Source organism: Lemur catta, chromosome 2 (genome assembly GCF_020740605.2).
Source record: "Lemur catta isolate mLemCat1 chromosome 2, mLemCat1.pri, whole genome shotgun sequence".
Taxonomy (NCBI): domain Eukaryota; kingdom Metazoa; phylum Chordata; class Mammalia; order Primates; family Lemuridae; genus Lemur; species Lemur catta.
In genome coordinates, this window is record NC_059129.1 from 7,891,892 (window position 1) to 7,903,843 (window position 11,952).

Here is an 11,952-nt window from a genome sequence, read left to right on the forward strand (position 1 = left end):
TATCTTAACACATGGACTGCCATACTAGCAAAAAAATTTTTTCTGTGGGGCCACAGTGTTTTATTAAAACAAAACGATCCTTTCTAATTTGCTATCTTTTATTGTTTTCTGTTCGGGAGTTATACGCAATGCAATGCACGTTTTTAGAATTAAATTGTCAATATTAATTGTAACAATAAGAACATCCACAAGATTTTCACGAACCAACTGCAGGGTTTTGCTTCTCGAGGCCCCGGGCTTGAAACTAGCGCGAGTTAAATACAACTCACGTGGCAGCCAGCGTGTCAACCCGGCAGCTCTGCAAGAGCCCAGACGCAGAGAGGGCTGATCCCAATTAGTGTCACCATCGCCCCCATCAGGTGTTCACACTTTCGGGCAGCCTTTCCAGGGGTGGGTAGTTATCGGCAGCATTTCCGGGTGAGGAAAAGGTTCGAGACCTCGGGGCTGTGTGAGGTGGGGGAGGCAGGGTGGCCTGGAAAGGGTGGGACTATGGGGCAGGGCTCGAAATTGCGGCCTTGACCGGGCATGTGCTCCAAGAGCCTGGAGTCCAGCGCGCAGGATGCACTGGGTGGACCCGGGACCCACAGAGGTACGAGGGGCCAGCAGGGCCGAGGGGCGCCGAGTAGCATTTAGGGCCGGGGGCCGGAGGTGGGGTGGGGCGGTGATGTCACCGGCATAGCCCACGGTGGCCCCAGAGCACAGGGGCTGAGCAGGGGCCACGCTAACCGTAACCAGGCCAGCGGCTCCACTGTCCAGGTGCGAAGGGCCCCCCAGGACGCACCTGCGGCGGGAGGGAGCGGGTGAGTGTCTCGGCCGGACCCTGGGGCTTCCGGGGAGCAGGGCCCGCTCCTGGGCCATGGGAGGGCTGAGGGGGGCCGGCTGGACCCGCACTGGAGTGGGGGGACGAGGCGGGCAGGTGCGGTTGCTCAGGGCCGCACGGCCATGGCAGAGCCCGGGACCGTTTCCCATGAGGGATGTCCGTCGGGTCCCTGGGCCAGGACCAGGGTGGAGAGAGGCAGCCTGAGCACCAGCGTTGGGCACTGTTGTCACAGGTGAATTTGCTTTGATGAAAATTGCACTCCCCTCTCTGAGGGACCTTGAGACCCTGCTCCAAGCCCACCAAATTATTCCTGGAAAGCTCTGAGCCCTGGGGAGGCTCCAGGTGACGGCAGTGGGAGGCCAGGTGAGGGGGCTGCATCCAGGTGTGCCTGGCCACACCCACCATCAGGTCCCGTGTGGCCCTCCCCAGAGTGGAGGTGGCCCCGCCCTGCACGGGTGAGCACTGCCCCACGAAGCTCACCGGGATCCGGGGGCGCACACACCGGGGCTCTGCTCTGACCCGGGTTTCTGGCTGCGGCCTGGCCCACCCGGGCCGGCATCCCCGGGGCAGGTCCTGGGGCTTTCTCTTGCTGGGGCCCAGCTGGCTCGTGCTTAGGGGTCTGGCGGAGAATGAACTACCCCCCCCCCCCAAACCTACACATGGGGCAGGAAGCCTCAGCCCATGTTGCCCTGCGGCCAGAAGACCTGGTCCCCCCCAAGCTCCCCATCAAACTGCCAATGCACACTTGTCACCTTGGCCGGCAGGGCCCCAAGTGCTCTGGCCCCCGCCCACCCCTTCCACCTCCTCTCCCTCTACTCGGCCCTCACCAGGCACCCCTGCCTGGAGCACCCACCTCCCGCCCTCACCTGGCTGACTCCTTCCTGTCCTTCTGGGCACAATTTCAGTGTCACCTCAGAGGAGCCTTCCTGCCCTTTTCTCTCTAAACTGGCCCTACCCACTGCCCGACCACCCCGCTGAGCTTTTACCTAAGTGCCGTCGCCATGTTCTTGGAATGTTCTTGTGCCTTTGTTTCATATTTGGTTATTTACTGCCCGAGGCCCTGACTGCATCCCACGCGCAGGGACCAGACGCTGTTTTGTTCATTCCTGTACCCCTCGGGCTTAGAGTAACAGCAGGTGCTCGGTCAGTGCGTGTTATCGGAACCTCAACAGTCATTTACGGAGCGCCTCGTCATTCAGAGGTGCGTTTAGCACCTGCCACAAGCCACGTTCTGTGCCAAGGGCTCTGTGTCCGTCCACTGAGAGAAGAGGCTCGGCTCTCAGCTCCCTGGGGCAGGAACAGCACCTGCTCGGGAGGCTGAAGTGAGACGCAGGAATAGGCATTGTCACAGGATTCCTCCCTCTTCCCTCCCCTCCTCCGCCATTTCAGAAACCTGTCCTGTTTGGAGTGGGGTGGACCTGGTGCAAGTCGCTGTTGAGCTGTGTGACCTTGGGTAGGTGACTGCACCTCTCTGAGCTCCCATTTCCTCATCTGAGTCCCCAGCTCAGGGGTGGCTTTCATGCTGGCCCAGGGCTGTCTGTGCACCTGCACGCAGTCCTTGTCATTCCAAACAGCGGCTCCTGTGCCCGCCCCAGTCTGCCGCAGCTCACCTACGCTCGCCGCACCGGCCCCGACGCAGGCCCTTGCGCGCACAAAAACCCTCCTCTCACTTTTCATTCTTGTAAATTGACGTCAGCGCTGCTGAATCATGAAGCTGAGGTTTGAGAGAGAGAGAGAATGTGCACCCGGGAAGCCACACGGTGGGTGCACACACACACACACACACATGGTCACACGGTGGGTGTGCACACACACAGACACACACACACACACACACACAGTCTTTCTCCCCGGCAGTGGCTCCTGCACAAGATTTCAGTCACACAGGGTCTGGATTGCATTTCCTGGGGGCTTTTAAGGTCACCATACGTATGTTAGTACACCCGGGAAGCCACACGGTGGGTGCACACACACACACACACACATGGTCACACGGTGGGTGTGCACACACACAGAGACACACACACACACACACACACACACACACACACAGTCTTTCTCCCCGGCAGTGGCTCCTGCACAAGATTTCAGTCACACAGGGTCTGGATTGCATTTCCTGGGGGCTTTTAAGGTCACCGTACGTATGTTAGTACAGATTTTTTTTCCCCAGAATGACTCTTGAAGGGACGAAGGGGCCAGCGGTGGAGCGTGACTAGAGCCTTTATTCTTAGTTGTTGGGCTTCAGGTTTTGTAAGGGGAATGGGTTTGGATATCCATCATTTGTGGAATGAAAATAGGATTTTTACACTTTTTCAAACAAGCAAAAAACCCTTAACATATCGTAAGCTACCTGCCAATTCGCCCCTCTTGAGAGGGGAGGCCCTGGTTCCTCATCTGTGACATGGGTCGTCGATAGCACCTAAATAAACCAACCGTAAGGCCAAGGTGAAGCTGAATACTTGAACTAGTGACTGGAGAGCTGGGACCGGCACCTGCACGGTGGGTGCCACATGTAAATACCAACAGCTGCTGCTCTTGTTACTGTGACATCAGAGCACTGCGTTGCCTAAGGGGACCCGGCCTCTGAAGCAGTCCTGAATTGTTTGAAAAATCTGGCTCCTTGCCACTTGCTGTGTGCCCTACTTGGCCTCTCTGGGCCTGTTTTCCCACCTATGAAATGGACGAGGGGTTTCTAACTCCCAGGGTGGCTGTGAGGCTTAAACAGGGTAGCACGGGCCCAGCGGCTGTAACTGACATTATAACCTGACCCCGAACATTGTCTTCTGGGATTTTTGTTTTCCCAGGCGCTGGCCAGGGCTGGGGTGAGGGGTGGCAGGGGCGGCTAAAGAAAGAACAAGGACAGGACTTAATTAATCCACACAGCAGAGAAGAAAGGACAGGGGGGTGGCTAAAAATAAAAAGCAGAGATTCTTTGCGAGTAGAGACAGGACATCACCTCCTTCTCTCCCACCTCATAAAGGATGAAGTTGCCGCAGCTCTGAGACCCTACATCTCTGCGGGCCAGCCCAACCCTTGAGGCCTGGCACCTATTTATTCCCCAAGACGAGCCTGGGCAGCTCCAGCTCTCGGACCATCTAGTTAATTTTATGCTACACTTTCGAGTCTGAAAGGTATTATTAAACATTAGCACACTCCATTATCAGCATGTCCAAGGCTGCAGAGGGCCCTTCTAACTTCTGAAGATAAAGTGTGACATGTCCACAAGGCTGCTTAACCCTGAGCCTGAAAATAACTCAATTCACCGTGTTCAGCAGTGAGTTCCCAGCACGGCCCATCGGTCAGGCCGGCCACAGACACAGAAGCAGCCATCAAACCTGTGTCCTGGGCACTGTCTGGTGCCGTGGGCCCGCCCCACAAGCATGCTGGAGTGACCCTGTCCTCCCCTGGCTCCTGAAAACATCACCTCCCCCCTGCCCCCAGCAGGCACGGAAAGTTGTCCATTTGAGAGGTAGAAGTGGAGGCCCAGGGAGGCAAAGGGAATTGCCCACAGCCACCGGCAGGGCCCTCCTGCCACCACAGACCACAAAGCCGCTTTCTGGCTCCAAGTTATGTGTTCACCAAAAAGTACAGAAGACAGAACAGGGTGGGAGGAAAAGGAAGTCAGACCCAGCCCTGTATCCCCATCCCATGCGAAATGTCTCCCTTGATGGGGTTTCTGAAGGTGCCACTTCCAAACGCTCACCAAGCCCCCACCCGCCCCCCACCCTCTTCCTGGAAGTTGTCGTGGTCATAGAACCAGAGAAGTTTCCTCTCTGTCATCCATGTGAAACAGATTCTGGGTGGACAGCCAAAAAAAAGGCTCGAGTGTCTTCGGGTGCGTGTGTGCAGATTTACCCATCACTGGGCTTTCTCTTCCGTAGGATGGGGTCAGAGCCTGTACTTGGCAAGGGCGTATCTCTAGAGGATTAAGTACATTTAAGAATATAAAGCGAAGAATAGGGGCTGGCACACAGTATGCGCTCAAACGCGAGCTCCCATCTCACCCGGCACACACCAAAACTAGACTCCTGGTTTCTGTCCCGGACAGTCCCAGGTGGAAGAGTGCAGGGTGCCCAGGCACAGAACATGCCCCCCACGCCACCTCCAGCTGACCAGGTCAGTCTCGGGACCCTTCTCCCTTGGACATGTTCAGAACCAAGAAAAACTTCTGGCCAAAGCACACGCTCTAGAAACTTTTTTTTTTTTTTCTTAAAAAAAAAAACTTTCATAATAAAGTTTATTACCTAAACTGGCTGTAAAAAATATAAAATAGGATTCTGCACAGCAGAAAAATAAAGCCAGAGACCCTCTCCCACCCCTGGTTTGTGCAAAGATACTGGGTGTATGTAAACATGAGGAGGTAGGAGGAGCGGGTTCAGGTCCTGGCCCCAGCTACAGTTAAGCTGCTACAATGACCAGGGGCACCCAGAGGGAACACCAGGGGGAAGCATCCCCAAGAGGTGAGGAGGGGTCTGCGGCCTCGTCTCCAGCTGAGAGCGGGAGGCGTCTCGCCCCCATACCCGCTCCCTCCAACCCAGGCGGGGAGGGCACCCATGTGGTTCCAGTCAAATAATAATAATTAATAATAGAAAATAACAAGGCGCCCCAGTTAATGCTCCGTGCACGGCGGGCGCAGCCGGTCAGATCTGGAAGGGGAAGGAGCTCAAGTAGTCCCGGAGTACGGGGTTGAGGGGGATGCGCGCCAGGTTCTCCCGGCCCACGGTGGCCACGATGCGCTGGCGGCACAGCTCCTGCAGCGGCCGCACGCGGCGCTGGCGCAGCGGGGTCCCCAGCATGCGGCGCGGCGCCGCCACGTAGTGCTCCAGCAGCTCGAACAGGCAGTCGAAGCTCTCGCGGCTGCCGTCCAGGTGGAAGCGGCCGGCCTGGAAGTGCACGCGGATGCTCGTGGGGCCCGAGGCCATCTTCACGCTCAGGGCGAAGAAGCAGTTCCGCTGGCGGCTGTCGCGCACCAGGAAGGTGCCCACGGGCTCGGAGCGCAGCCGCTCGTGCGCCCCGTGCACACTCAGGGGTCCCCAGTAGAAGCCGCAGGCGTCGAGGAGAGCGCTGGTGCGGGTGATGCGCCGGTAATCGGCGTGCGAGCGGAACGTGCGGAAGTGCGTGTCGCCGGGGGCCGGGGCCGGGGCCGGGGCCGCGGCCGGTGCCGGTGCCGGTGCCGCCAGGCAGGGCCGCGGGCGCGCAGGGGCCGCGGGTGAGGACGAGGAGGAAGAAGAGGAAGAAGAGGAGGAAGAGGAGGAAGGCTCTGGCCGCCGTCGGGGCTCTGGTGCCGTGGAGATTGCATTGTCAGCTGCCACCTGGTTGTGTGCTACCATCCTACTCGAGGGGCCAGCCGGAGGGGTGGGCCATAGCGTCCAGGGGTGCGCTGATGGGGAGACAGAGGCAGTGAGCCGCAGCGCCCCACGGGGACCGGAGCTGGGCAGGTGAGCGGCCGCGAGGCGGCGCGGGAGGGGCGCGGGCGGAGCACCAAGTGCGCGCGGCCCCTCCGAGCCTCGGCGGGCTCATCTAGAAAATGGGCTTTTCGGTCCACGGAGCCCTTTCCGGCGGCGGGGGCTCTGGGGGCGGAGTCCACCTCCGGGGAGCGGAGAGGGGGGCGTGGAGAGGTGCCCGAGAGCAGCCCGCTCCGGCTCCGGCCGTCAGGCCCGCGGCTCGCCGCCCCGCGGCCGCCGCCTGCTGGCCAGACCGGGATCGGCGCCCGGTGCGGGCGGTTTGGGCACAGGCAGCAGAAAAGACTGCGCTGCGGGAACCCCGCGCGCGCGGGGGGCGGCCTGGGTGGGGCCGGGGGGGCGGCCAGAGGCGTGGTGGCTGCGACCCACCACGCAGCCCCCGAGCCAGCCCGGCTCCGGCTGCTGGCCGCCGGTCCTTTCCTCCCTTCTCCCTCCCGCCTCCTTGCCCTGTGCCCGGCTCACCTGGCGGCGGGGCGCGGGGCGGCGGGGGGCTCCGGGGCGGCTCTCGCGCATGCTCCGGGGCCGGGAGCCGTGCAGCTGCCACGGCCGCAGCTCGCTCTGCTCCGCGCCCGCCCCTGCACCAGGCTTTTATGTCGACCAAGCATGGGCGGTGCCCTGAAGACAACGCCCCCTGTAGGCCACGCCCCCCGCGCCACTTTCGGTTTCTCTTTCCGTGGTAGCGCCGGCGTCTGCCTGCTGTTTGCGCTCCCCGGGATTCTCTCGCTGGGGGCCCTGCACCCCGACTTTGCCTCGCACCTGCCCTAGCACCGCTGCATCCAGGGGTGCTGGCCCGGCCCTGAACTTTCTCCCACTTCCCGGACACCGTTCGGACCTGGCGACCTTACTTTTGCCCCTGCACCCTTCGGTCCCGGATTGCTGCAGCCAGGCCCTTCGGGCAGCTCTGGACTGGCCCCGACACACGTCCGCTCCCCACCCACCTGGGGCAGAGCTGTGCCCTAGTCCCCCGGAGCCGGATCCCTCCAGGAATCCCTAGGAGGTCCCCCCGGGGCGGCTCCCGCCCCGCGTAGTCCCGGAGCCGGCCGACTGCTGGCTGCCTTTTCTTGGCTCGGGCTTCCCAGGAAGCGGCTGCCTGACCACAGGCTTCAGAGGAACCCCTCGGCGGGGCGGGAGGGGCGCCTCGACGCCGGGCCGAGTTCCTAGGAAACCGGGCGGGGCGCTCACGGTCCCCAGCGGCCTCAGCCGCCCTCCCTGCGCTCCCACTGCGACAGCCGGGGAAAGTGGCCTGGGGAGGGGCTGCGATTTGCAGTGTCTGGGGGATCGGGTGCTCCGGACCCGGCCCTCACCCTCCCTGTTTTCATTTTGGGGAGAAAGAACAGCCGGGCGCCCCCAAACACACTTTGGAGACCCGTGAAAAAACATTGCATTTGCAGATGTGATAAAAAAAAAAAAAAAAAAAACCTACTTTCCTGGCCCTGCCCCCCTTCCCCTACCTCATGGGTCCTCCTCCCCCTGCTCCATCCAGCACCTGCCCTTCACCCCCGCCCTCCCCACCCGCACGCCTGTTTGGGCTCGGGATGGTGCGGGGTCTGTGATCAGGGCTATAATTTGTACACGTGTGTGATTTAGTGCTTCTGTTTGTCGTGGAAGGCTATGGAGCAGGTCCTGGCTGGCGTGTGTATTTGTGAATGAAGGCCGGTAGGGAGCCCCAGGAACTAGGGGGCACACAAAAGACTCGCCAGGCTGGCGGGGGCTTGGTGGCTGGCCTTACGCCGGCACACACTGCCCTCTGCAGACAGCTCTCAGGATGCAGCCCAGACGGCTCCTCTGCCCGAAGTCCTGGTGCCAGGTCCTTTTTCCCGCGTCCTCAGCCTCAGAACGCCAGGGCGCCCCCAGGCAGAGCCCAGGTTCCTGCGTTTGCCCGTGAAAAGGGGGTGGCCCAGAATCAGCCTGGCTTAGGACCCCATCAGCTCCCTGAATTTGTGTGTGTGGCCAGGGCTGGTGATAGTCGCTGATGTGGCTGTCTGGGTCCTGTGCAGTGTGCTCCAGGGGGCCGGTGCTGTGTTCATTCTAGAGATGTCGGCTGAGCACCGCTGGGGGCCCCAGCCTGTACTGGGTGATGGATAAAATATAATATAAAGCAGGCAAGGCACGACGGGTCACCCCTGTAATCCTAGCACTTTGGGAGGCCGGGCCAGGAGGATCGCTTGAGGCCAAGAGTTCGAGACCAGACTGAGCAACATAGTGAGACTCCGTCTGTACAAAAAATAGGAAAAAAAAAAAATTAGCCGGATGTGGTGACATGCACCTGTAGTCCCAGCTACTCAGGAGGCTGAGGAAGGAGGATCACTTGAGCCCAGGAGTTTGAGTTTGCTGTGAGTTATGATGATGCCACTGTACTCTAGTCCAGGTGACAGAATGAGACCCTATCTCTAAAAAAAAAAAAAAAAAAAAGTATGTGTGTGTGTGTGTGTGTAATTAAAAGCCAGACTTTGGACTCAGACCCAGTTCTAACTTTGCAACTTTCCAGTCTGTGACCTTGAGCATGTGATTAACCTCTCTGCCTTGGCGTCCTCATCTGTGAAATGGGGATAATAATAGGACCTCCCTCCTAGGGTTGCAGTGGGGATTGAATGGGCGATTATGGGTCAGGTGAGAAGAGCCCCTGGTGTATAATAAGCACTCAGGAGGTGTTTGCTGTTGTCACTGATCTTCGGAGGGTACCTGTGGGTGTGGCAGCACGCTGGAGCCCACAGACACGTGGTTTCACCCCTCGTGTCCATTTTTGGAGCCCTAGCCCAGGGAGCACAGGCCAGAGAAGGCATGGTGGGGGAGGAAAAAGAGGAGGAGGAGGAGTGCTGCTTGGGGATAAACTAGGTACACGTGGCCACCGGTGACAGTTATCTTTGGTTTCATTTTCTGAACTTCTAAGTTTAAAATGAAACCAAATCCAGATGCCAGAAGAGAAAAAGGAAATGTGCTGATTGACAAGCATCTGGTCCCACAGGGCCGGGCACCGGCTCATGGGCAGCCAGAAGGTATGAAGCCCTTGGGAGTGAGACTCCACAGCAAGGTGGGGCCCGGTTCCCACTCCAGGCCTTCTGCTTCTCAGCCACGGGACCTTGGGCAAGCGACTTGCCCTCTTGGGGTCCTACTTGCCCCATCTGCAGCATGAGCACTGGACCTTTTGTACCGCACACAGCAGCAATGTATGCAAAGCCCAGAGCAAAGTGCCAGGCACACGTGACTTCTTGTCACAGGGCAGATGAGTCAGCCCTGTGTCCACAGCTTGCCAGACCACAGCCAGATGTGCGGCAGGTCCTGGTAGCCCAGAAGTGAGGGGCCCAGCGAGCGGCTGGGGAGAATCACGATCCCAGCTCAGGGAGCTCAGTTCAGTTTCTCTTTCCAGCTCTGGCAGCGCCGTGCTGGGAAGAGCAGCCCTTTGTCAGGGCTCATAATCCTGAAACTGGCCTCTGCCCCCGCCGTCTTCGCCCTCCTTTTCCTCTAACGCATGGGGGCGGGGGGTAGCAAGGTTCCCGTGGGAACCTGGGCCCCTGCGGTCCCCAAGCTGTGGGACTCACGGTGTGAATTCTGCCATCCACTCGTCTGGGTTTAAATCTGTCAGTTTATAAGCATGTGGCCTGGAACAAGCTTCTTAGCTTCTCTATATCTCAGTTTCCGCACTTGTAAGACAGGGGTAGTGACATATCTATTTCACTCCTTCAGTATTTATTCAGCAGGTAATTATTGAGCACCTACTCTGTGCTGGGCACTGGGGACTCGGAGGTCTTCAAGCAGGCATAGAGGAGACCATGCAATTCCCACCATAATTTCAGATCTCGCTAAGTGCTGTGTTGGAAATAAACAGGGAGAATGGAGTGACGAGGTGTTTGTGGGGTGAGATAAGGCAGTTAGGAAAAGCCTCTTGGAGGAGGTGACATTGACAATGAAGTCTTTCTAAAAGCCGGGTGACAGCCAGTGCAAAGGCCCTGTGGTGGGGGTGATGGCATGCGTAACAATCAGAAAGGAGATGGGTGTAGTTGGTTTAGAGAGTAAGGGGCTGAGCATAGGGGCTCGCTGGGGTCCGATTGATCAGGAAGAGCTTGTTGGACAGTGGGAGGGGTTTGGATTTTACCCTGAGAGGGTGGGGCAGCCATCAAAGCCAGGATCCATCATAGGATTGGGTGTGGAAAGACTTCTGGCTCCCGAACCTATGGGACATTGTTTAGCCACATGAGCTATCATGGTGGCCTTGGGACACACCTCATTCCCTGATGCCTGGGATGTCCCTACACTAGCCTGTGAAATGGGCGTGAAGACAGTTGTAAGGGACAGCTGGGACATTCATGCTTTGGAAAGAGCACTGCCTGGGGAGTCCACACCTCAGTCCTCACTCCCCAGGAGACCCTGGGGAACAAATCCCCATCTGCTGAGCCCCTGCTGCCGGCCAGGTGGCAGCTTTTTGGTGTATTATCTTATTTAATCTCTCCCTTGGTCCTGGGATTTGGAAATCGTGTGCTGCCGTTTCTGATACGAGGAAAGCACAGCTTGGGGAGCCGGTGGACCTTGATGAGGGTGTTTCGGGGAGCCCGGGGCTTCGCGGAACCTGGCTTGAAGGCCTCTGTCAGGAGAGGTTGCTTTGTCGTCAGGTAGAGCAGTGGTCCCCAACCTTTTTGGAACCAGGGACCAGTTTCATGGAAGACAATTTTTCCATGGATGGGGGGTTGGGGGGAGGCAGAGCCCAGGCGGTGATGCGAGCAATCGGGGGCGGCTATAAATACAGATGAAGCTTCTCTTGCTGGCCCGCTGTGGCCCAGTTCCTAAGTTTCACGGAAGACAAGTTGTCCATTGTTGGGGGGTGAGGAGGGCGGGGGCAAGGTGGGAGGTGGAGCTCAGGAGGTGATGTCCAGCCAATTCCTAACAGGTCACAGACTGGCACCAGGCTTCAGCCCCAGGGGGTTGGGGACCACAGGGGTAGAAGTTCCCTCCTGTTCCCCCAGCAGCAAATAGCATGTGTTTGGGTGGGGGCACCAAGTCCAAGGAGAATATCTGAAAGGCCAGGGGGTGATGACGTGAACAGTGGACAGGCCAGTCCTGGGGAGACTTGGCCAGAGTTTGCCCCAAGGCCCCCTCTATCTCCGCCTCCTCTTCCAGAATATGCTCCCCAGAAGGTCTTCCCGGACTCTTCTGCACTGTGGTGTCAGTGACCATCATGGCTTAACGTGGCCTTGCATTTTCAATAGAGAACCGGGAGGTCTGGGGCAAAACATGAGTCTCTAATCTCAGACCTGCCTGCCAGGAGACCTTGATCCAGTCATTTCACCTCTGAGTCTCAGCTTCTTCATCCATAAACTGCGGACAGAGCCTGTTGCTGGGCGTGTATAGATTCCGTAGCAACTTTTATGCCAAAGCCTCTGGCACCTAGTTAGGGACTCAATAAATGGCGACTTCCGAGTCTGCTTGGGCCCTTCCCTGTGGCCTCTCACAAGGGTGCGTGGAAACAACCTGGAACATTTCCCTGCTGTGAGGGGAGGATAAAGGGACCCAAGGAAAGGAGACTGAACCCCACTGGGACCCCTCAAGGGAAGCACTGTCAGCCCCCCATTTTACAGACTTGCTCAAGCTCGCACAGCTTGGATCTGAAAGGGCCCTTCCGCTGAGTCAGCCCTGCGTGCGGCTGCCCGGCCCGGCTCAGCGGCTTTGAGTCCTGCA

General features: G+C 58.7%; 1 protein-coding gene across 1 annotated transcript; it reads right to left on the reverse strand.

Annotated features, from left to right (window-relative positions):
- Window positions 1-5,032: 5,032 nt before the first annotated feature.
- SOCS1 (suppressor of cytokine signaling 1) lies at window positions 5,033-7,317 on the reverse strand. Its single transcript, XM_045542595.1, has 2 exons — window positions 7,221-7,317; window positions 5,033-6,200 (listed from the first exon to the last, which is right to left on the reverse strand). The coding sequence occupies exon 2, from the start codon at window positions 6,148-6,150 to the stop codon at window positions 5,461-5,463; it is 690 nt and encodes a 229-aa protein (XP_045398551.1). The 5' UTR covers window positions 6,151-6,200; window positions 7,221-7,317; the 3' UTR covers window positions 5,033-5,460.
- Window positions 7,318-11,952: the final 4,635 nt, after the last annotated feature.

Excerpts from the sequence above, each read along its gene's own strand:
- SOCS1 (XM_045542595.1), bottom strand. The coding sequence starts at position 6,150 with ATGGTAGCACACAACCAGGTGGCAGCTGACAATGCAATCTCCACGGCA.